General features: G+C 44.9%; 1 protein-coding gene across 2 annotated transcripts; it reads left to right on the top strand.

Annotated features, from left to right (window-relative positions):
* Positions 1-973: 973 nt before the first annotated feature.
* LOC118790978 (inositol polyphosphate 5-phosphatase OCRL-like) lies at positions 974-23,610 on the top strand. 2 transcript variants are annotated; one of them, XM_036548161.1, is made up of 23 exons: positions 974-1,484; positions 2,203-2,282; positions 5,690-5,781; positions 6,253-6,291; positions 6,977-7,090; positions 9,955-10,146; positions 10,279-10,537; positions 10,874-11,035; positions 11,372-11,473; positions 11,692-11,806; positions 12,310-12,426; positions 12,739-12,920; positions 13,109-13,220; positions 13,548-13,657; positions 14,358-14,493; positions 15,501-15,611; positions 16,194-16,359; positions 16,510-16,745; positions 19,092-19,211; positions 19,303-19,387; positions 20,597-20,724; positions 21,244-21,355; positions 21,498-23,610. In XM_036548161.1, the coding sequence occupies exons 1-23, from the start codon at positions 1,431-1,433 to the stop codon at positions 21,620-21,622; spliced, it is 2,949 nt and encodes a 982-aa protein (XP_036404054.1). In that variant the 5' UTR covers positions 974-1,430; the 3' UTR covers positions 21,623-23,610. The 2 variants fall into 2 exon arrangements, with proteins under 2 accessions (XP_036404054.1, XP_036404053.1); XM_036548160.1 differs by having other exon boundaries at positions 10,276-10,537.
* Positions 23,611-24,476: the final 866 nt, after the last annotated feature.

Here is a 24,476-nt window from a genome sequence, read left to right as displayed (position 1 = left end):
GAGTGATGTAGAATGAAGTAGGCCTAGCATTTTTGGCCGTTCTTTTTGTTATGCACGTCAAAGAAACTAACAAGCCTAATTAAATAGCATACTACATCACAAAACAGACGCGAAACACGAGTGGTGATCCTCAACCCTCGGCTCTCTAAAAACCTCTCAGTGATTCTCCTACCACTGCTATAATCAGGATACACAACTCCCCCCATCCACTTATGCAGCCTTGGCCTATATCACCTCGCGCAACTCAGTTGGATGAACAGACGACATATCTACCTCAACTGGTGTCCTGTTGCGGCCAGAGTATGATATAAATCTTTGGTCCTAGGCTATTGGACAGCAAAAGGAAATGCACCATCTTACCTTCAATCAATCATCAAACCATGTTCTCGGTCACGTCTGTTCTCTACTCTGGTCCGTCAGTGGCGGAATCAGCGCTCCACAACAGTCCTCAGAGCTGCTGAATCACTGACACTCTTCCGCCGCAGACTGAAAGCTCCTCTGTTCAAGCTACATCTCATTCACCGAACACTGACTGGTTCGACTAACTACGGCACTTAACAGAATATGACATGTTATGCATTGACCCCTGCGATCAGGTTGTTGTGCTTGTGCAGTTATCACCTCTGCTCTTAGCTGAACCTCTTGTATGCACTTCTGAAAGTCGCTCTGTATAAGAGCGTCTGTTAAATAACTAAATGTAAATGTAGGCTGTCAACCTGTCCCAGGGTAACAGACTGTAACAAACAGTTACTGTTTTGTTGCGTGGTTTTGACGCTCTTAAGTTGCAGATAATACGCATTAAATTTTCAGCATCAGATCTCCCCAGAAATGCCCGACAACAGAGGAGAGTTGTAACAGGCACGTTACTGAAAGGGGCGTGGACGATTTCGTGTTGCTACATCGGTAGCTATCGAGTTCTAGCCGTACCACCGGCAAGAAACTGTCGCTGAGAAAAATGTAGTAGGTAGCCAACAGTGAATGTGACCGATTTACTCGCAGCTAGCTAAACAGCTAGCTACCATAATTTACCCATTTCAAGAACATTTCTCTCACTAGCAAAGGCTGGTTTGACAGCTGACATTGGATGACCGTGTGGCGTTTGACTCATTCAGTCGGGACCAGATTCAATTACTCCGTCTCCGGCGCCTCAAGAGAAAAGCGTCTTCTTGGGTGGGGAACATATGCTGTAGCCGGCCACCTCGACTGAGAGCCGGCTGTGCGGTGCACACGCAACCAAGGGGGATCGAACAGACTGGTGACCCCCTAAACCTACTGCGACTGTCACCCCGAAGGCCGGACACTACTGTCGGGATCACTATCGGGAAGAGGTGGATTGGTGTCTTGTCAAAAAAAAAACGTCAGGAGGAAGAACACGGACAGGGATACAAACAGCAAAATTTAGCTAGCTAGCTAGCTAATGTCACAGTTTTATGACGATGGATACATTTTTGGGCTTTGGACTTTGTGAAGACAAATGTCTAGCAATATCCTTTTGGATCTGATAATCTGAAACATTTGCAGCTAGCTTCCGAGCTAACCACAACATCGACGAGTGTTAATAATTAGATAAGTTCACATATGTAACGTTAGGGTATGATATGGGGGTCTAGCTTGCATAGCTAGATATGCGTTTGTGGTCTGAATATTGTTCAGACTCAGTAGCAGGTCATTAGCTCTTGGTTAGCTGTTAGCTACAGTAAAAATCAAAAGCTATTTGAGTTTATTCTGTGTTAATGCGTCATCCAAGCATCCATTAGTCAGCTATTTTATGAGCAATGGAACAGCAGCAGAATTAAACTTAACAGCTACTGATTTCACGCACTTGAACAGATAATATATATATATACCGTCACACAAATGTTATCTAGTTCGATATTTATAAACTAACCAGGTATTAAAAGTAGTGGTTGATGTATAGCGTGTTTGTCGTAAATTGTTGCTCTTGGTAGTTTTAATATGCTGTAACATCCATTGTGAACCTTCCTGTTACGTTGGAATACTTTTTTCCTAGTCATGTAGCTAATCGGCAAGCTCACTAAAACTGAAAGCATAAAATTAACCTGGGCCGAAGAAGCGGTGACCGCACGCTGTCTCTTTTAATAGTGCTGGCACAGACTAAATGGGTTTGTTGTTGGTGGTTTGTACCTTCTCCGTCTTCCCCTTCTGCCTCACTTCGCCTGATTCCTTAATCGTTGTGTCCAAACCGTGAAAGGACAGGAGCTCCGAGCCGGGAACAAGGAGCCTCGCCTGCTGACGCTAATAGAGCGCTCCGGAGAGTACATGTGAGTATGCCTCTGTTTACATCTCTGGCTTAGCTCGACCTTTCTTCGTGGAACGACGGGCATGCAACTTCAGGTTTAATGTCAGCAGCTGGTTAACTTTGCAGTGCTGGCAGTATTTTTGGAAGCCTGTTAAGTCTACAGTTCTGTCCAGATTCCCCCTTAATCAAATGTTATTCTTTAGTCTATCTGTAAGACAATCTTTTCTGTCTCAGTTTTCGTTAATGTTTGACCCCACAGACAGGCCTCCTGTAGTGTAGACGGGGCTATTTATGGAATCTTGTGTTGTTCTAATGATGGGCTTCAAGCTGCAGTGGCGCAACAAGGCCCCCATTCATGATGTCATAAGGCTGACTTCTAATTTACATGCTTATCCCCCAGGCCAGAAGAACATCTGTCTGCTACATTAAGACAATTTTAATATATTTAGTGCATTGGATTTCATTCAGTTTAAACTGGGAAAAACCTTGGCTTGCAGCGGAAGCTGAAGGATGCTTTCCCTAATAGGTGTTCTTGTAGATCCTGTTGGCTGGTATAACAGCATTGTGCCAAATTGTACAGAGAGCCCTTGTGCGGCAGTTAAAGGGTTAAAATCTTGCCAGTCCAGGCAACAGGCACAGCTAAGTTCCAGGTGTAGTACGCAAATGTTTTATAATAGTGACGATGCAAAGTTACAGTGCAGAAACAAGGACCCTTTTTGTGCTAATGCGAGGCAAAGGTTGGCATGTTTTGGACTGCTTACGTAAGTCTTGGGTGGGAGAGCCCAGATCTGCTACTGGCACGCTGCTGTGCACCAGGTGCCTCTGTTGAGGCTAATGGCTTTAGCGTTTGCACAATTGCTGGGTGTCAGAGTTGGGGGTGCTTGAGAGTCGGGCCAGTGACTAGGGCCTTTGAGGGAGCTGCGTGAGCAGTGCTGGTCAGTGCAAGCATCTGTGATCAGCTCCAGCTATCAGCCAGCTCTGCATTCCACAGCCATGTCCCTGGACCTAATGGGACTCACATGCCTACAAACCCCTAACCGCATTAGAACTGTACTCGCTAAGCCCTGCTGCAGTCTGCAGAGAGTTCACAGTGACTGAATTAGGCCACAGACTTAAAGCACTAACTCCCAGCGCAGTGAAAGTGCTGCACCAACACTGAGAGGTGGAACTCCTGTCATAGGTTTAACCTGTGAAAAGGTTTCCCGTGTGAACCAGATTGGCCTGGCCTGGCCTGGCCTGACCTGGACTATCTGATTGACAATGAGTTTCTACAAAATGCAGAGGTCTCTACTGTGTAGTATTAGCACAAGCATGCTTAAGCTTGCCTTTGCCTTGGTATTGATCTTGGCATTAACGGACTTTACATATAATCCAACATATAATATGACGTTTTATAGTGCATAAAAACAGGTAGCGTGAAAGACCTGGCCAGAGACCTAGGTAGCGTGAAAGGCCAGGCCACTGCGTAGTGGGGGAACATTGCGGAATGTCCGAGCATGACGGTTGCATAACGCTGTGGATTTATGAAACCGGTGTTGTAACAGAACAAGGTGCTTTACTCAGATTTTCAGCTGCCCTGTTGTTTGTATGTGCTTTTGTAAGGTGGGTGTGATTGAATGGTCATAATCTAACCAGTCAGTGGATTTTACAGTGCTTCACAGTGAGATGGTACAATTAAAATTAGACTAAAAAGTTGCAGAAATTGGACTAAATTCATATCTGCTGTGGATGATCTCCATTTCCCACAGCCATGGAAATTGTCTAAATTGTTTCCTTTCCATTTATTGTGGAGGTAATTTAAATCAACGCATAATATCAAAATAATGTCTTCATCCTCCTTAAGTTGTTGAATTTGTTTGGCGCTTATGGTAGTCCTGTAACGTATGCTACTTTTTCTTACCCGGCATATTTACACTTTTGCACATCTGCAGAATAAACTTCATTTTTTGACGATCACATTTGTCTAATTCCTTTGTCTTTTTTCCCTTTGTTTTATTTATTTATTTATTTATTTTTTTAAAACCGTGTGCAATTTGCCCTAAATGTTATGGTCTGCACGGTTAAAAGCAGTGGTGGCTCTAATAGAACATAATACCCAGGAAAGCATTTGGATGGATGTATTAAGTATTCATAAATCAGCTTTGAAGGGCTGTTAATTCAGGGTGTGCCTGATATGTGCACCTGACAGTTCCCCCAGGGTTTTCATTCACATTTTCTGGGAACGCCAAACTAATTTCAGTTTCTAATAAGATGTAGTCCTGCTGAGCATCACAAGAAGCTGGGGATGTGCAGTTCCATTAGTTTGATATTTGAGTGGTCTATGTCTCACAAGATCGAACATTCAAATAATTGAGTCCTGCACTTTTCATCCAAGTTCTGTATGAAACTCTGGTTCTGTGTAAACAGTGTCAAAGAGGTTCATTCACTCAAGCATGTGTCCACCCAGGAAAGCAAACCAATAGATTATTTCTGATAATATGCAGGATTTGTAGAGTCACCTTTGTTAATATTTTGACAAATGCTGTATTTGTTTGTTTTTGTTATTAACAAGTGTTTAATTCTGGCCTAATCAATTAATTAGTGATCTCATCGTTAAATATTTGAATAAAAGAATATTCAGTTTCGCCTCTACTCAACCTTTCTCTTTGTGCATCTCTCTTGCACATACGGGAGTTACTGCATGTTACAAAATTACTTCCTGCAGGACTGTATTACTTCACATTAATTTACTGAGAAAATCAAATGAAACAGGGGCTGTGTCTGTAAAACATGCTGTCCTGGCCTGTGTACTCCCATTATAGGGTAAAATATGGCCTGCAGTGGCCCACATTGCAAGTCATGGGCTTTTCTTTCATTCAATGTTCAACCACAGGAAAGAGGAACATTTAACAGCTAGCTGTGATGTATTTTCTCGGTTCTGGTTCACCAAGCAGAACCATTTATGAGAACATATGCAACATAACCATAAGCATCTGATAGTTGGAGAATTGTGTTGCTAACAAGCAAATATCCTAGCATTAAAACTAACCAAAATTACCCAGGAGACCTTGTTTAATTATGTCACATACAGCAGAGTTTTCATGTTAGTAAGAGTAAATTTCACTTTATGAATTGCATTTAAAATTTTTAGATTAAGAAAAAAATCCCTGATGGTTCTATTGCTATTAAGTTCAAGAAAGGGTCTAATATCAAGCTCCTTGTTGAGACCACTAAGTGAGAGTACCCCAGTGTAAACCTAGTCTGCAGGACTTTTACACTTTTGGCAGCAGACATTGTGCAGATGTATGCTTTCTGTTCAGTGCTGAGGAAATGGCATGTGTGTATGTTTTCCTTTTTATCTGTGAATTTGTGAAAGTTAAGTGGTGACGGTCAGTGTCCTCTAAAATTGTCCTGTATAGATACATAAATGTTAATACTCGGCTGTTGCAGGTTGGGTGTTCTAGCCAACCCTGATGCTGTCGTCACAAGTCCAGTGCCTCAGCTATCCATACCCATTAACAGCCATTTCCACCTGGTGCGGGGTAAGTCCAGAGCCTGGAGCTCCTCTGTGAACTTTTTATCAGATGCCAACAACTGTGAAGAAAATGGTGCTGATAATCCTGAGGGCTGTGAAGAAAAGGTTAATGATGGTGATGAATACTGAGGTGACTGTCAGAGTAGAGACATCAGAGCCTGATCAGAAATCAGAGCCTGCAGTCATGGAGTTTTAAATGTTTTTGGTCAGTTCTGAGAGGCAGAGTTCTCAGCAGCAGTAGCAGACATTTATTCATGGGTAATTTCAGTTATCCAGGGAGCTGAGATTTTTTTTCCCCTTTCATTGCATCCCAACATTTATTTAAGATTTTCATTTTTGTGAAGATGTCAGTCTCTTTTTAACTGAAACAAAAAAGTAAAACAATCCTGTAGAATAGAGCGCTCTTGTGTTTGATCCCTGAGTTGCATTTATTTACCATTTCTCTTTTTTTTCCCCCTCAAATAATGCTTTGTTTCAGAGGCTGAAGAGGCTCTTCTCATTGATATCCCCATTAACTGTGAGTAGTGCATTTCAGAAGTTTGCTACATTTATTGCTACAATAGCACAAAACGTTCTGTCAGTGTTTCATAAAATACTGTGATAAATGGGTGGTTTTATGTCTCCAGACTGTGGCTGTATAATTAATACTTAAATTGTGTTCTGGGGAAAGAAAAGCACTTCATTTTATCTCTGTTGTTAGATAATAGCAGTCATTATACAGTGCTTTGAGAACAGTATTTTGGCAACAGTGTAATGATAAGACCTGTCAGTTGTTCAGACAGTGCTGTTAACCTAATGTTGCCATTGACATTGACTTGTTGCTGATATCAATGTTGTATCAATGCTTCTGTTGTATAGCATCCTATAGTATTCAAGCGGTATGCTGTTTGGGTTCCACAGGCAGACCTGCATGCTTCAGTATGCAGGTCGCAAGTATTGTACAATGCTGGCTGAGTGTTGCCTGGGGTTGAAGTAAACTTTGTTGTGTATCTGTATCTGTGTTTGCGTGTGTGCATGTGTATCTGTGTGTGTGTGTGTGTGTGTGTGTGTGTGTGTGTGTGTGTGTGTATCTGTATCTGTGTTTGTGTGTGTGTATATCTGTGTGTTTGTATCTGTATCTGTGTTTGTGTGTGTGTGTGTATATCTGTGTTTGTGTGTGTGTCCGTGCGTGCGTGCGTGCGTGCGTGTCTCCCCTACTCCAGCTCCCCTGCGTGTGCGGGTGCAAGGTGAGCGCGCCCCAGAGCTGCTGCTGGAGCTGCTGGACGATGAGCGCAGCCACGCCTTCTTTGCGCAGTTGAAGAGGGCCAAACAGCAAGGTGAGGTCCACATTGCGGCTGCCAGCACAATCTGCTGGAATTATTCATCGTTATTGTTCGCTTATCACATATCCGTTATTAATCAGATTTGGTGGCCCCTCATGTTGTTGGATTGTTTGCGGAACAGTTCAGGTAAAGATCTGTGGTCACTCAGTGTTAAAGCAGCGGTGTAGCTTGACACATACCTGACACGCACTGGTCATCTGCTCTGGTCACCTCTCCGGACACCTACTCACCGACCAAGGACAGCTCAAGCACACAACAGTGACCAGGCTCTCTGGTCCTCATGCCACCGTCAGCCTTAAGGCAGTACCACCCTGGCTTTTACAGAAACCTTCAGTTGCACTGGAAGTCATATATTTCAGTGAAAGCCCTGCATTAAATCACAAAGCTACTGTCATGGTGAAGGTGACTGGCCCTTGCTCTGCATTGATACTTTGAAAATATGCGTTGCGTCTGTTTAACCATGCTTCAGATGCCACTGGGAAGGCACACCCACTGTTCATACAAACCCACATTCAAACAGAAAAGAGGCTCAAACTACCTTTCTGTACCTGCTGGGAGCTGCAGACAGAGAACAGCAGCGTTGAAGAGAATACAGTCAATATCATCTTAAATCTTAAGGAATAATAACATCATATAAAAATACACTAGGAGGAGTTGGTCCAGAACAGCTCCTAAACATGCTTGGAATGCTCATGATTAAAAAAGGCTGAATTGTTACCAGTCATTGTCCGATAAATTCTTACTTCCTGCAACAGGGAGAGGTTACATGCTGATAGTTTGGGAATAGAATTCAGTGGGATTGTATTTGGGACAATTTAGTGCACTTCATTTTCATGCCAAATAAGGAGCAAATTAAGGAACAGCACGCGTTCTTATGAGACTGTTTAAGTGGCACTCTGTTACAGAATCACAAGACTGTTTCCCTAGATGATGACAGGGAAAAGAAACAGTTAACGAAAAGTTGCAGGTTTGATTCATTGCTGGGGCACTGCTGCTATACCCATGGGCAAGGTACTTAACCCAGAATTGCCTCACTAAATATCAAGCTGTATAAATGGACAACATGTGAAAATCGGAACCTATGTATGTCACTCTGGATAAGACCCTCTGCTAAATGACGGCAGTATAATGCAATGTCAATACATTCAGCACGTTTGCTCACGGGGAGTGAAACTTCATGCTTCCATCATGCTGAGTGCCTCTGTCGAAAAACCTGTCCCTCCAGTTGTTGATGACGTGTTCACTTGGCCGTTTTCTGGCGCATTCAGGCATTGCTTAACAAAGCCCTCAGCACGCGTGGAGGGTGGAAGTGAGTCTTCTTACGTTAGTGAGGCGCTTTTCTTAGCCTCCACCTTCAAACCTGTATGGCAGCACTATTGTTACGTGACCTGCCCCGGCCTTTGTCCTGCTCGTTATTTGCTTTGTATAGGGGATAGCCCATATCTGTGGTATGTGGAAAGCGTGTGATATACGTAGTGTGGGGTGGTGACTTTGATGGCGGCACCATACTAGCAGTTGTGTTTTAAGAAAATGTGCCGGTTGGTTCCGGTTACGCTGCTCCCCATAGCTTCAGTTGGTTACGTCAAAAAAAGAGGGTTAGGTTTATTATCATTCTGCACTGAGTGTTTCCTCATAATTTGATTTACTCAATGTAAGGAGATCCAGAGCATCTTGGATTGATGGATTGGATTCTTGGATTAATGGTATGATATATATATTTATATATATATATATTTATTCATTTAGCAGACGCTTTTATCCAAAGCGACTTACATAGGTTACAGCTCTTTACAATGTTATCCATTTATACAGCTGGATATTTACTGAGGCAATTGTGGGTTAAGTACCTTGCCCAAGGGTACAGCAGCAGTGTCCCAGCGGGGATTGAACCGGCAACCTTTCGGTTACGAGTCCTGCTCCTTAACCACCATGCTACACTGCCGCCCATCACTTTCTGACAATATGCAATATTATTGACTAATCTCAAAAGATGAAAACAGCTAAAATAAAATACTCCACCAGATTGAATATAGTATAGAATATATTTGGGAAAACTTGATACTGGTACGTTGTGGCTAGATTGTACTTCTGACATTTATTTTAAGAGCTTTGTATATTTAAATAATATCAATCACTTTGCACTTTGCATTTTACATAATTTCAGTACTCTGTGTATGTGCAGGTTGACTGCATACTCTGTGTGCTCTGGTTGTGTTCATGTGTGAGAGAGAGCGAGAGAGCCCTGCTGAGTGCAGTGTGTGTGTGTGTGTGAGAGAGAGAGCGAGAGAGCGAGAGAGCCCTGCTGAGTGCAGTGTGTGTGTGAGTGTGTGTGTGTGTGTGTGAGAGAGAGTGTGTCTGTGTGTTTGATGTCTTCATGTTACAGTTTACAAGTGTTCAAACAAAATATGTACTCAGGGGTCTTGGGGAGGCTGAAGACGTGACTGTACTGGGCACAGGTTTATTTTAAGTTTTGAGTTTTCCGGTGCTGGGTGTTTGACAAGATTTGACACAGATATTCAGACACAAGGTCACTAAGGGTAGGGTTTTCACTGTATGCAAGCAAACAATATGTTGTGCAGGAAGCTTTTTTGAGCAAAAGCTTCTAAATCCTCATTGAATTAGGAGTGACATACTCATTTATCTCCAGTGCAGTGACAGTGAGGAAGTTACCGCATGTGTCTTTGTTTCCATCCTGACTAGTGGTGAGATACACATTGTGTTTAGTTCTCAGAAGCCATGGAAAATGTGTAATTCTACTCGCTGGTTCAGAATGCAGATTAGACAAAGGCTTCAAGGGTGCTTCCTTGCTGAATGACTCATTCAGTCCAGCCATTTCAGTAGAGGTTGCTTTGTTTCAGCTGTGTCGAAAACCCTGCTGCCCAGAGAGATGGTCCCCCTCACTCCCACACCCCATGTGCGGCCAGCTCCTGCACCCCCACAGAAAGGCGTCACCAAAGCGACCAGCCCAGTGGTTCCCAGCAGCAAGCCCCCAGTGACTGCCATGTTCCTTCCTCTGAACCCCAGCATTGAGCCAATCCGGCCTAGCACAGGTGTGTAGAGAGCCTGGGGGCAATCCCTGATTCTTACCTGTCTCTTTTACCGATGGGAGTACCTGTGCCTTTTCGAGCAGCAGAGGGGGAGTGTTAAAGAGGTCTGTTGACTGTCCCCGTCTCTCTCAGCAGACACGAGAGACCCAGCCCTTTCCCTGGCTTCGGACTTTGGCTTTGAGGAAAATTTCAACCATGCGCTGAAAGTGGAGGAGAAGAAGAACCTGCAGAACCGTATCACCCCCTCACGTGACCCGCCTCCGGTGCCCCCTCTGCCACCCCGTGAGAAATCCCACACCCCCTCCTTCACCCCTCCACCTAGACTGCCCCCCAGGGACAGAATAAAAGTCCCTCAGGGTAGAGAGGGGCCTGTCCTCACCCCTGCAAATAATGTGTGAGTAATACTACTACTAGAATCATTTGACCTCTGAATATTTTTAACTCACAATTTTTATTGTTGAAATAATTGTGACCCACATTTTTCTGCAAGCACAGAATTAGGGTCCATATCAGTGGCCTTTGCTAGGCAGGTATATAACTGGTTGTTACATCCAGCCAAACACAATCTGTGTGATTTAATTTCTCACAGAAATATGTACAGGGTTTTTAATCCTGTTGAAGTGAAGTCTGTGAGGCAGAGGTTCTCTGAGCCTCTTGTCTTATCTTGTATGAGAGGAGCTGCTGCAGAACTACATGTGATGCGATGATGATGATGATTATGACCTCACAGAAGCAGGCCTGCTGTGAAGGGCACCGTGTATTGGAACAACAGGCCCGCCTCCGGCCCCATGAGGCGGAACGTGTTCTCCAATCAGGCCAGCCAGAGGGAGGGGATTATCAAACACCGCATGGTCAGGAAGGAGAAAGAGTATGTGGACATACATGACTATAGGTAAGGCACAATGTCCTTACACAGGAAGTGGAGTGCACTGATTAATGCAGTAGCATGGGAAAGAGAGTGTGTGTGTTTGTGTGTGAGACTGCGTGCGTTGTGTGTCTGCATTTAATTTAACCCTCTGTGGCTTTATACAGGTTGTCATGGTGCCCTGTGTGCTCTGTGTGTATATGTCTGTAGGGTGGACCTGGCTCTGTGTTTTGTGTGTGTTTTGTGTGTGTGTGTGTGTGTGTGTGTGTGTGTGTGTGTGTGTATTGTATGATGGGTACTGCTCTGTGCGGTTTTATGTGTGTATATGTGTGTCTGGATGATGGCCTCTGTTCTGTTTTGCAGGTTCTTCACAGGCACTTGGAATGTGAATGGCCAGTCCCCTGATAGCAGTCTGCAGCCCTGGCTTTGCTGTGACCCAGAACCACCAGATGTCTACGCCGTAGGGTCAGCATCAAGATCAGGGTCAAAGACAAGAGTCAAGTGCTGCCGAGTTGCAAAAAGAGCATTTTTGAGCTATGATTCATAATGGCCCTTTGCATATTGAAACTTATTTGCCACAGTTCCCATTTTTGTAGACGTGATCATTTACAGAATATGTGGTCGTGTTGTGGTTTCCTGTGAACCATGGTCTTACTTGACATGTGACATCTTTGGCCCCCCAGATTCCAGGAGCTGGACCTGAGTACCGAGGCCTTCTTCTATCTTGACTCCTCCAAGGAACAGCTGTGGGTGGAGGCAGTGGAAAGGAGCCTACATCCTAAAGCCAAGTATAAGCGTGTGCGTGGGAGGCACAGTCTTTCCATATAATACACTGAAACTTGAACCACACCATTTCGACACACTGTTTTAAGATCTTCCCACTGTTTTAAGATCACATCTCCCCCGCTGGTGTTAATAGTCTCTAATGGTTTGTTAGACAAAATAGCAGTCATACACTTAATGCTTGCATTCCGTTAAATACCTTCCCTAGGGTTGACTTCCCAATAATTACCCACTTCTCAGAAAACCTGAAATTAATTTCAAGCTCCATTTGAAACTGTGTATTAAATGATTGGATGTATTTCAGACTGCTGATTTTTGTTTTCAGAGAGCATGCCCCCGTTCAGTGCACAGTGGGTGCAGATTATAAAGCTGTTATTTTGTCCTCCACTTACACGCTTTAAAAAGCTTTGTTAATGAGTTATGTATTGCATTTGATAGCAACGGGTGTCCACGATGCTGTAGATGTTAGTGTCATCGGTTGTTCAGAACTTTCTCCTTTTCGCTTGTCTTGTCTGCAGGTGCGCACCGTCCGGCTGGTGGGCATGATGCTGGTGGTGTTTGTCAACAGTAAGCACAAGAATCACATCAGACAGGTGGCAGCTGAGACTGTGGGCACAGGCATCATGGGTAAAATGGTGCGCATGTGCAACGCCTTACATTCACGAAATGTCACACCGTGTTCACCTGATTAGAACGCCCGATTAACTTTGACCCTTGCTGTTCTGTAGAAATGGTATGCCTGTAATCAGTATGCACAGTTTAGTGTAAAAAAAGTTTATGAATGCAGACTTACTGTATGCATTATTCAGTGGTTTACATTTTTTGTTATTTCACTTTCATTCTCTACCTCAAGCTTCCTCCTCACTGCAGCCCATTGCTGTATATGTAGACTACACGCTAGGTTTCCCCACCCTCTGTTGACAGAGTGATGAAATGTGTGTTTCTAGGGGAACAAAGGGGGCGTGGCAGTGCGGTTTGTGTTCCACAACACCAGCTTCTGCATCGTGAACTCTCACCTGGCGGCACACGTGGAAGATTTTGAGCGCCGGAACCAGGACTACAAGGACATCTGCGGCCGCATGAGCTTCAGCCTGCTGGATTACCCCCCACTCAGCATCACAAAACATGAGTAAGCCATCCTCCACTTCCCAAAAAAAAAAAAAAAGAACAGGCCAGCTCAGGAGGCTCAGCTGTAGAGTTTCCTAGCAATGTCTGATAACATTATGATTTTATGATTTTTATACCGCTTGTATACTGAACTACACTGGTGCCTCCTATATGGTGACATTATCCATTACTTCTCCAACCCTTCTCCAGTGTAGTAATTTGGATGGGCGATCTGAACTACCGCCTGTTTATGTACAATGCAGCCGAAGTGAAATGCCTCATCTCCCGGAATGAGCTGAAGAAGTTGCTGGAGTATGACCAGGTGAGTTGTGCTCTCTCAGCCCGGTTTGATTGTAGATTCCCTTGTTAGTTTCCTTTAATGGGAATTTAAAAAAATATTGGCTCTTCATTAAAAGCAATTTCCCTATTGAATACAAAACCACAAGTTAACTGTAATTCATAAACCACAATTCTTCTGAGCTGGGCCTTTATGCCCAATACTGTTGAACAGAGTAAAGAAACAAGTTCCCTCTTTGTTAGGGACTTGTTTATGATGTGAAAGAATTGCTATTTTTAACACTGTAGTGGAGTAGTTCCTCTATCTCTTAAAATAGTATCTATAAGTGTGCATTTGTTGTTCTTTTTTGAGCTCAACGTCCAAAGGACGACGCAGAAAGCTTTTATTGACTTCACGGAGGGAGAGATAAACTTCAAACCCACATACAAATACGACCCCAAAACAGACCGGTGGGACTCCAGGTACTGAGGCTGATCTCTGAGTCTATGGGTCAGCGTGGAACTGTGCTACCTTGTGTGAGGTGGAGTGGTTGTGTAGCCGTGTCTTAATAGTTTCCTTCCCACCAGAGCTGATCTGCTGTTGCACCTGCCTTGTCGGCTTCCAGGCCCATTAGGTGTCAAACACGATTTCACTGCCTGGCTCCAGCGTACCCTTGTTTTTGCTCCAACCTTTCTCCCCTAAGCTGGAATCGGTGAATTTCTGTAGTTAAATTGCAGTGAATGATTAAGGGTTAAAAATGCAGATAGAAGTGGTTGCAGGTTTCTGATGTGCATCTATTAAGCAATAAGGCAGGCATGTGGGTTTGGAGAGACTGTAGAGTGGAAGATATGAGTAAAACACATACACACGCACACACACACGCACACGCACACACACACACACACACACACACACACACACACACACACACACACACACACACACACACACACACACACACACACACACACACACACACACACACGGTTGTAATGGAAATAACTAATGTTTCGGTCACCTTTTGACCGTTGTCTTCTTCTGCATACATTGTGAAATACCTTACCAAAATGATTAATTGCATATAAGGCACTGGAGTCAGAGCATACATGTCAGCAGCCATGTCTGAGCCACAGTCTGACTCCTCCCTCTCCCTTATCGCCGTTTCCGTGGTGTTGTCTGTAGCGGGAAGTGCCGTGTCCCGGCGTGGTGTGACCGGATCCTGTGGAGGGGGAGTGGAGTCAAGCAGCTCCACTACCGGAGCCACATGGAGCTGCAGACCAGTGACCACAAGCCCGTGAGCGCCCTCTTCAGCATAGGGGTAAGACGCGTCAACACAGGTGCACAGCAGTCCTAATTGTCTAGTGATGCCTGATACATTTTGTTTACACTTTGTTTGTGTAGATCAACAGTGATACCTCATTCTGTTTGACCTGTATGCTAGGTAGAAGATAAATGTCGAGTGTGACACAAAGGGCAGGAATCATATTTATTTGATTGATTTATCATTAATCTGATGGTTCACCCATTAGTAGATGCTAGAGCATGAAATATAGTTTAAAGACGCAGTACGAATTAAGAGGTGCAAATACGTGAAATAAGGACTGCATAATAACACTACAAACACTACCTAATAACAAGAAAAGTTTAAAAGCAGCTGTAATACCCTGAATATGGGTACAACCCTAACTGGTCATTGTCTGGTTTGTGTAAAAACATGGTTTAGTTTTACATTTACATTTATTTATTTAGCAGACGCTTTTATCCAAAGCGACATGCAAAAGTGCATACAGTAAGTATAGCGACAGTACGGGGACAGGATGTGTACAGTTCCACAATGAGACAGTAGTTCTCAGCTGAGAGCAAGGTCTTTTCAGTTTTCAGCCTAAAAGTTCAAATGTAGTCCTGATCAATGTTGGAGGAACCCATTTAAGAACGAGAATCTTTGGGAGGGGCACAGAAGTTTGGAGTAGATTCTGCTGCTGATGGACTGCAGGTGAAAATGGGTGGACCCTTGCTGTAGGGCTTTGGAAGGGCAGGGCTTCCTGTCTAGTTCTAGAATTCTGTGAATCGCAGAAAAATGTCTGTACACAGACACTGGGAGTTTGTTTAGTGCATCGTGTTGGAGTGGCATTGCTCCACAATAAGAAAGTAAATAAATGCTGGGCTAATTTGCAAAGTACGTACTGTCGTACACACAGAAGAGACAGCTGGGCTGAGATGCGTGTTAATTGCTTTTGCTTTCACACCCGTGCCCGTCTGCCGGCTCACGGCATGCTGTTCAGTGCAGGATCTGTCGGTGTGATTAGGCACGCCTCTGTCTGACAGGTGAAGGTTGTGAACGAGCACCGGCAGAAGGAGGTCTTTGAGGAGATTGTGCGCGTGATGGACAGGATGGAGAACGACTTCCTGCCGTCCCTGTCGCTGTCTCGAAGGGAGGTGAGTGGAGAGACGCCAATCCAGAGCATTGATTTTTATATCTGCGCCTGTTATTCTTTCTCCACCTCGGTACAGCTTTCCTGCTTGTCCTCCATCAGTAAGTTTCAGTGCAGCTCTGCTTTGACCGATGCCGTGAGCGAGCTCGGTGTGTTAGGGGAAAAAAAAGAGGTACGATCAAATGCAAGAGGTCTTGTAATGATCATCACAAGATGTACGGTAGGGTTTAGTGACATGTGAAAGCCTTAAACTGGTTAAGCAGGACGCCGTTGGCCAGGAGAAGAAAAAGAAATGAGTGTGCTCTTCTACGTCAGACATTAAGCTATTGCATACAAGCAGTTGATTCATTTTTATTCCACATAATTATGCAGTGTACAGTATGTACAGTTTGGTATAGTTTTTGCTCCTCCTTAGCATTCCAACGGTCTGCACAGTGCCATTTAATACCTGATGAATGCTGCTGTTGAATATGTTTCAGATTTCAGTACTGAGTGTGTGTGCTTGTTTCTGTGTGTATGTGTGTGTGTGTGTGTGTTTCTGAATTGCTCCTCTCTCTCATCTCTCGCCTGTCCTGTTCTCCTGCAGTTTGTCTTTGAGAATGTGAAGTTTTGCCAGCTGCAGAGAGAGCGCTTCATGATCACCAACAACGGGCAGGTCCCCTGTCACTTCGCCTTCATCCCTAAACTCAACGATACCCACTACTGCAAGCCCTGGCTGCGGGCGGAGCCCTGCAGTGGCATCCTGGAGCCAAGTGAGTCGGCGACACGGCCGGGCACTCACACACAGTGGATGGAGAGTTTCCCTGGCTTCTGGAAAGCCTGCAGCTTTCAGTTGCACAGTATGGAGGCGTGACTGACTGCCGTGATGTAACCTGGCAACCGTCTCCCGTGTCTCGTTACAGACGAGCAGCTGGAGATCTACCTGCAGGTGCTCGTCGACAAGGACACCGTCACCCTGCTGAACTCCAGGGAAGACTCCATCGAGGACATCCTGGTGCTGCACCTGGACCGAGGCAAGGACTTCTTCCTCACCATCAGCGGCAACTACCTGCCCAGCTGCTTCGGCACCTCCCTGGAGGCCCTGTGCCGCATGAAGAAGCCCATCCGCGAGATCCCCGTCACCAAGCTCATCGACCTGGTGAGGTGGCACCCGTGAGCGGTCCACAGATCACAGACACGCACAGGGCGGTCCCGGTCAGGGTTCCACAGCGGAATGCAAATGATAGAAGGAACGCGTCTGCGTAGCAGTGAGGAGATCGCGCATAATTAAGGGCCAGCAATGCCAGCCTGCCGTGCCCAAGAAAATAGTGACTAGAGCTGGGGCTGTTTGTGTCTTACTTCTGTCTCTCTCACAGCCTGTAGGTAGGCCGCAGGCAGACACACACACACTTTCCTATTAACGCGTGGTAGGCGGGGAGGGATCTTCTCACTGAAGAAGGTAGGGTATTTTTAGAATGTAGGCTCTTAGTGAAGAGTGCCACAGTGACCAATGGAATGAGGAAGTGGTGTTCTCTAACCAGAGGCATTTAAGAATGGATTTACCGCAGACCATGGGAGGAACCTGAAATATCTTTGTGTTTATTTTTCCGTTTGGAGTGAGTGGAGTATTTCCTGTTGAATTAGATTATTCTTTGAAAAAAATACAATGGTGTTTTGAAAGAGCTGACTCGCTGGTTAATAATAGGAAGGGATAAATAGCCTTAGAGCTGGCATTAGTTCAGTCTCTTCTTTCCTCTTCCTCACAACTGGCTCTTACCAGCAGTTTGAAGGAGCTGAGTGATGACCCATTTACTGGAAATTTCGGCGCATTTAAAAAGAGTGGCGTGCTCTTCAGTCTCCCGTCTTCAGTCTGAGTCTTCAGTGATCATGTCCTTCTTCCTTTCTCTTTTCCCTTTCCTCCCTCCTTGATTACTGCCTCTCAATCACTCACTGTCTGGGCTTCTTGGTGCTCAGGGAGAAGAAAGCTCCACAGAACAGGTAAAAATTCAGTATGATCCCAGGGTAGTGAGTCTGTGACATCCATATAACTCTCTAACTGCGCACCTCAATATGTGACCACTTTCGCTGTAATTTCTTTAGAGGGTAAGGTTTTTAATAAAATACTTAAAAGCTAAGGTTAAAATGAAAACCCTTCGCTCTTGAGAACTGGAATTTCTTACCCAAGATCTGTGTTGTAACACAGTGCTGTTGTGTGGAGTGTGTCTTTTTGACTCTAAACACAGTGGAAGTGGTTAGAGTGAGTAGCCTCCCACCACATCCCTATGGAGACACCTCCACAGTGCATTCTGGGACTGTAGCCTCCTCTTCCCACCCCAGAATTAATGCAGTCTGCTCCACCGATCCCAACAGCATTGGCATCTCGCTCAGTTTTAATCCTGTGCGCCGTTCCTTGCCTGAGCTGGTTAACGGTCACTAAGACAGAACTTTTCACTGAAGGCCTAATTAAAGTAATTTGTGCGGTGATTCGGGTGCTCTTTGTAGCGGTGCAGTGAGCCGCGACCACCTGGAATCCCCGTTTCGCGTGACGCCGGTGTTCTGTTAGAGCCGTTAACACGGGGCCTGGGTTCTCGTCGTCTGTCATCACCTTGTCATCTTTTCACCCTGCCGCTCCACGCCCCTGGTTTCTTGAGAACAGCTTTGCAGGGAAGGAAATCACTCACTGTGCATGGCTGACAGATAGCGCAGTGGATGGAAAGAGATTTTCCAGCCTCCCTCACCACATTTATTCAGGGTGTGTTTCACTGTCGGTTTCCCACTCATGTTTCCTCCGCCTGTGTATCTAGCTCCGCTGCGGGGGTTATTTTTGGCCTCTGCTCTGTGTTCTCAGGGATGCACTTTCACACGCCTGGAAAAGTGTGATCGGGACGGCTCAGTGTGGGATGGCCCTTGTCCAAGCCACTGATTCATTTGATTCTAATTTATTATGGTGAAGTAATCTCTGTGGAAGAATCTGGAAAGTGATTTGTAGGTGTGCGCCAGTAGAATTAAGCTTGTTTTTGATGAAGAATTTTCTCTACTTAACTGCACCGCCCTGTTGTTGTATTTCCCCCTTGATAGTGTATGTCACAGTTTCATGTACACAAAGTGAGGAGGGCTTCCATTTTTATTGTATTTGAAAAAGAACAAAGGAAAATCTCAGCATTCCTTCCCTCGACCATCTTGTCATTTGCAACGCAATCCATACTGGATGTTGTTAGTCAAAAAGTTTCTACATTTTTGTAAAGTGTTTCTTCTTCAGCAGTCAAGTTTAGCTTAATGTATCAAAGATCATAGGACACAAATAGAGTTCTCCTGTAGCTATTTGTGACTTTTACAGCCCTTAACTGGCTAACCACATTACTATAATAAACTCCACACAGCATGGTGCATGTGTGACAGTGTGTGTCACAGAAATCAAATAGCTCTTTGGCATTTGTGCCTTCTGGCTAACCTGTTCATGTCCAGCTTCGTATCTAATGTCAGGCTTTTCTGTGCACTGAATCAGGAGGACTGTCGTGTGAGCTTCCTCCTGGTGGAAGACTCGGGAACCGAGGACAGGCCCTTGAGGATACCCAAGGAGGTGTGGCTGCTGGTGAACCACCTGTTTACCAAGTCCTGTCAACAGGTGAGCTCAGAGGGCAATGTCAGGCCCACTGCCAGTCTGTGATAAGGTGGATAAGACCTCATTTCTCTCTTCCTCGTGCCCTTCACTCTAGGAGGACCTCTTCCAGACACCAGGTCTACAGGAGGAGCTGCAGAATATTATAGACTGCCTGGACACCAGCATAACTGACACCATCCGTATCCTTGCTCTCTTACCCCACTTCAGGATCTGTAGACTTTCAGCCAACTTACAGAACTTCGATGGGTTGCCTCAGTATTGACCCAAACACACAGGGCGTTCTGTGCCCCTGGGTGTGTTATTGGTAGAGACAAACCCTCTTGGTGTTGCTTTGTGAAATTAGCACGTGTTCCTACTGCTTTTGTATAAAGTGGGTCAGTGAGTTTGTGTCAAGGTGCAAGGGTTTGATGTAACTATATATATTTTTTTAAATGTACTTGAACCCTTAATAGTTTTTTGGCAGCCTCTCACAAAAAGAAGAAAGTAAGTACAAGTAATCCCTAAGACAGTGTGCAGTTACAAAACATGATCCATTAAGTCAGCTAGAATCCTATAAACGGAGTTTCTTGTAACCGTGTGGAAGTGTCTTGGCAGAATGCCCCTTAGCTCAGGGCAGATGGCTGTAGCTGTAATTGGTTGCATCAGCTTTCACTTTTCCTGTCCTCTTTCTGTGGTTCCTGCACATAATCCTTCTCTCGGTGTCTCTCCTGTCTTCCGTCTCTCTCCTGAGCTCTTTTCTGTTCCTCCCTCATTCAGTGTACTCCTTTTATTTCACTTGCTCTCCACCCACCCCAAGGGTCTGGGTGTGCCGGTATTATGTGTCTTTCCCTCAGTTTTTTTTCTTTTTTTCCCCCCTCAGTCTTCCTCCCCATCTCCCTGTCTCAGCTGTGTTGCTGTTGTTGTTGTATTATTTCTTTTTTCCTCTCATTTTCTCAATCTGTCTCTCTCTCCCCCCCTCTTCTGTATCCTTTGTGTTGCATTTACCCCGCATTCCCTTGCTTTCTCCCACTCTCTCTGTCTCCCTTTCTTTCTGTCTGTCCCCCTTTCTTTCTGTCTGTCTCCTTTTCTTTCTGTCTGCTGTATGTCTGTCTGTCTCCATTTCTTTCTGTCTGTTTATCTGTCTGTCTGTCTCTCTCTCTCTGACTCTCTCTCTGTCGCTCTGTCTCTCTCTCTCTCTCTCTCTGTGTCTCTGTCTCTGTGTCTCTGTCTGTCTCTCTGTGTCTCTCTCTCTCTCTCTGTCTCTCTCCCTCTCTGTCTCTGTGTCTCTCTCTCTCTTTCTGCCTGTCTCTCTGTTTCTGTTTGTCTCTCTCTCTGCTGTCTGCTCTGTTGTTGTTGGTTGTTGCTCCACATGTCTCCCTGTGTTGCTCCCTGACCGTGCCCCCTCCCAGCTGGCTGTAACCACTCTGTGGCGGAGGCCCTGTTGATCTTCCTGGAGGCCCTGCCGGAGCCTGTGGTGTGCTACGAGCTGTACCAGCGCTGCCTGGAGTGCTCATATGACAGCCGCCTCTGCAGACAGGTGCCCTGCCTGCAGCACTGACCTCAGTGACTGCCAAGCAACACTTATGAGCAAATGATTGAATCCTTTTTATATGTTATCTGTTTTTCTGTGATTTTGCCACTGTCATCAAACCCCAGAACAGTCTTTGACAATAATATGCAATTACTCTATATATACGCTATTGTCATAGCTTATTAATTTTCATTGCTGTTTGGTAAGCTTTTACATATTTACATATTTTCAAATATTATTTATGTATGTTACTGTTAGATTTGTCATGTTAACATGAGATTAACATGTGATTAACATGAGACTAAAATGTGGTCATTGAAATAAAATTGAATTGAGTGCAGATCTTTGATAATATTGCTCCTGAATAATAACCTCACGCATCATTGGAAGCTGTATATTTGCTGTCCAGGGGCATGTTTATGTAGGTGATAGAGTGTGGATCAAAAATGGAACACCTGTATACTGTACTCTGATATCCGTGGGTGGGCGTTTATTTCCCTGCTCCTGTTTCGTGCCAATCTGCAGCTCGTCTCCCAGCTGCCTCGGGCTCACCGCAACGTGTTCAGCTACCTCATGAGCTTCCTCAAAGAGCTGCTCAAGCACTCCCACAAAAACAACCTCACTGCCAACCACATAGGTCAGTTCCCACGTAAAGCTTTGCAGCCACCACCTCCATGCTGCTTTGAAATGTTCTAAGTGTTCTAAGTGCTCTAAATGTTTTCAGTGTTCCAAATTCCAGTGTTCTGTTTTTACGTGTCTCTCCTCCCCCCCCCCGACAGCTACCTTGTTCGCCAGCCTCCTTATCAGACCCCCACCCAACCTGGTTGGCAAGCAGTCGACGCAGGACCGTCAGAGAGCCATTGATTTCATCCTGGGGTTCCTTATGGGTGGTGACGAAGAGTGAAGGCGGCCCTCAGAACATCAGGGGGTCACGGCCTGACCGCATCCCCTGGCAGGGGTGCTGGGGGCAGTGAAAGGCGGCGCGCTTACACTGGGCGTCGGAACACTGCTGACCCGGCAGTGAGTAGATGGTACGTGGAGAGGGACTGGCGCAAGGTGGCCAGCAGAGGGCGCTGTTCTCCACAGGCACTGTCAGTGCGCTCCCTGTGTTTCTTTCCCATCGCTTCAGGTCATTGCCGTGCAGAACTTCCCCCAGAATCTCCACCCCAATGCAGAGCTTTGACTATATCACGTCTAAATGGTTCTTCTGCGTTGCTTGCTGACCCAGAAAGGTACTTCCCAGATATGTGGCATTACTGTCCTGTTTGAACATGTGACCCCACTATTTCATTATGAAATCCGCACACATTAGCTGGATTTTCTCCCTCAATGAGCCCTCTGTGATATGTTTTCACTTGTGAGTGGGCATGTGTGTCCTTGGGTTCGAAGAAATTTGCAGTGTATGACACTAAAGACAGGTTGCAGTAAGGGCTGTTGGGACAAAAAAAAGCTGAACTGATGCTGCCTGCCAGATTTTTTTTGTTTACCTTAATGAACCTTACAAACTGGGAGTGTGTTCTCCTACTGAATGTGATTTTGAAACAAGCTGAGACTCCATCCTTTGACAAAAAGCATGTCGAGGGATGTTTCTGATGGTGAACTTTGAGATGACTGAGCACTTTGAAATGGACCAGACAATCTACCAATGAGCATCAAGGTTTTATGTGCTGCTTAGGACCTGAGGACAGTGAGGGGGTGATATTTGAGAGTCGTCATTGATTATGTCAGAGGTCGTATAAATTTTAGTTGCATCCCGTATGTTAACCCTTTTATAATCTTCGTTCTTCTCTCCTTCCTCCTGAATCCAGTGGAAGACAATTCAGGTTTCCTAAGTTTAATGAGTGAGTTGATCAGTTCTGCGGTTTTCAGTGACCACTTAGTGGTCACAATCAAAACCTTTCAGGTCTGAAGTCTGCAGCATGCTTCTCTTTAATGTTGAGCATTTTAACTTACAGCTCCGTTACATCACTACGCATTACCTGAATCCCTTAATCCACTTCCCTGCCAGCAGAATTACATTACATTACAATTTGCTGAGCAGATGCTCTTATCCAGAGTGAATTGCATAGCTTATAGTTTTACGTGTCATCAAGGATATTTACTGAGGCAACTCAGGTTAAGTACCTTGCCCAAGGGTACAACAGCAGTGCCCTACCCTGAAATGAACCAGCAATTTTTGGGTCACAAGCCTTGCTCTTTATTGGGTAATTTTTTTTTTTCACAGCTGCCAGAATGAACTATATTTTCCGTTCACTTCATCATAATATATATAGCAAATGCACTGAACGAGATCAAACACACCTAACTGCATTAATATCTTAGCTGTTGTTAGCGGTACTGCTGCACCTATTGTTCATTAGTGGATATTAAAGTGTTCTGGCACCTCATACTCAATGCTAGAATAAGCCGGCATACGGTATATGTCATGCCAGTGGTACATCATATGTTCAGAAAGTGGAAACCTTTATAGGCTTTTGTTGGTTTGTTCTTGCCATTGTGTGATTGCACTGGAAGATTAAAGGTCTACATTGTATAATGTTAGGATGTTAGCTCCTGTCAGATGGTCCAAGGAATGGAATGTTACTACTGATAAGTGAGGACTCACTGTGATGTCACAGTGACATCACAGTGCAGCATTCACTGATTTTTTTTTTTTTTTGCTGTTGAAAACTCATTACTAACACATTGAGAAGGAGAAACTCATAAAATGTCTTTTTCAAAACCTTTGCTGTTAACTAGGTCAGTAACTAGGCCACAGCACGAATGGCTTCTGTTCGAGATCTCCGTACAGATTACGGAGAGCAAACACTCAGCCACTCAGCAATCTACTGTATGAAACTGTGACCGTCTTAAATGTTTTTGTTACTTTTGTTATTATTTTTATTTTATTGTATTGTACTGTGGTGCAAGTGGTTCTTGTGCTGGCGGTGGCGTTTTACATGCAGATGCTGTGCTACCTGCAGTGCTTGTTTGAACTGTCCTTATGGGACTTTTCTCTTGCTCACGAACCAAACTGTCATTGAGCATTGTTTTTCATTCAAACAACACCTGTGTCTGAAGTGACGAGAGGCCCAGGGCAGCCTCTTGTGGAGAAGGCGTCGGTCCACTGATTTGATTACTGGCACGCCGCAGAATGCGCCCGCTGACTTAGCAGAAGAATGTCTCACTGTTCCAAAACATATGACACAACTTCCCAAAACACTGACGCTCTGCCTCACGCCACCTCTTTCCTCTGCATTAAACAACCTTATAAAAAGCTCTACCCTGCTCTGTTGTGGCTTCCCAGTAGAGCTTCTTGGTGTCTGGCACTTTGGCGATGTGTCTGCCAGCTCTTAACCGCACTTCAGATTCGGTTGGTGAGGAAACTGTCTTGTAACACAAGGCCATTAGCAGAATCACGAAAGGGCCACCAGGGCTTATGACCCCTGCAGAAATGTCACAGGCCTAAGTGCTTGGCCAGTTTTGCCCAAAAGATGCCTTGCGTTGTAAGGAGGGGGCTGGGGAGATAGCTGCTCATCGTGTCTCACAGTGGAGGCTGTGTTGAGCCGATGCTGAGCGTACGTTGAGATTGACTTTGTGCACCACAGAGTGCAAGCAAGTCATGAGTATTTATTTGCTGTCCTTGACATTGCAGTTCACGTTGCTGATGCCATTGAGACAGACCTGGAGGAGATTGGATTGGGATAACTTATTCTTATTGGTCACTGTATGGATGTATGTATTTATGTACTGTATGTGTTATTTTTAACCACCATGTG

The sequence above is a fragment of the Megalops cyprinoides genome, chromosome 16, assembly GCF_013368585.1.
Source record: "Megalops cyprinoides isolate fMegCyp1 chromosome 16, fMegCyp1.pri, whole genome shotgun sequence".
In the NCBI taxonomy this organism is placed as follows: Eukaryota; Metazoa; Chordata; class Actinopteri; order Elopiformes; family Megalopidae; genus Megalops; species Megalops cyprinoides.
Note: the sequence above shows the minus strand (reverse complement) of the source record. Positions and strands in the feature narration are given on the sequence as shown.

What these genes read in the sequence shown, in the direction of transcription:
- LOC118790978 (XM_036548160.1), top strand. Translation starts at nt 1,431, where the DNA reads ATGACGATGGATACATTTTTGGGCTTTGGACTTTGTGAAGACAAATGT. An exon ending in GAAGAGGGCCAAACAGCAAG is followed by an intron (nt 7,091 to 9,954) that starts GTGAGGTCCACA and finishes GCTTTGTTTCAG; the next exon opens with CTGTGTCGAAAACCCTGCTG. An exon ending in TCACCAAGCTCATCGACCTG is followed by an intron (nt 16,746 to 19,091) that starts GTGAGGTGGCAC and finishes GCACTGAATCAG; the next exon opens with GAGGACTGTCGTGTGAGCTT.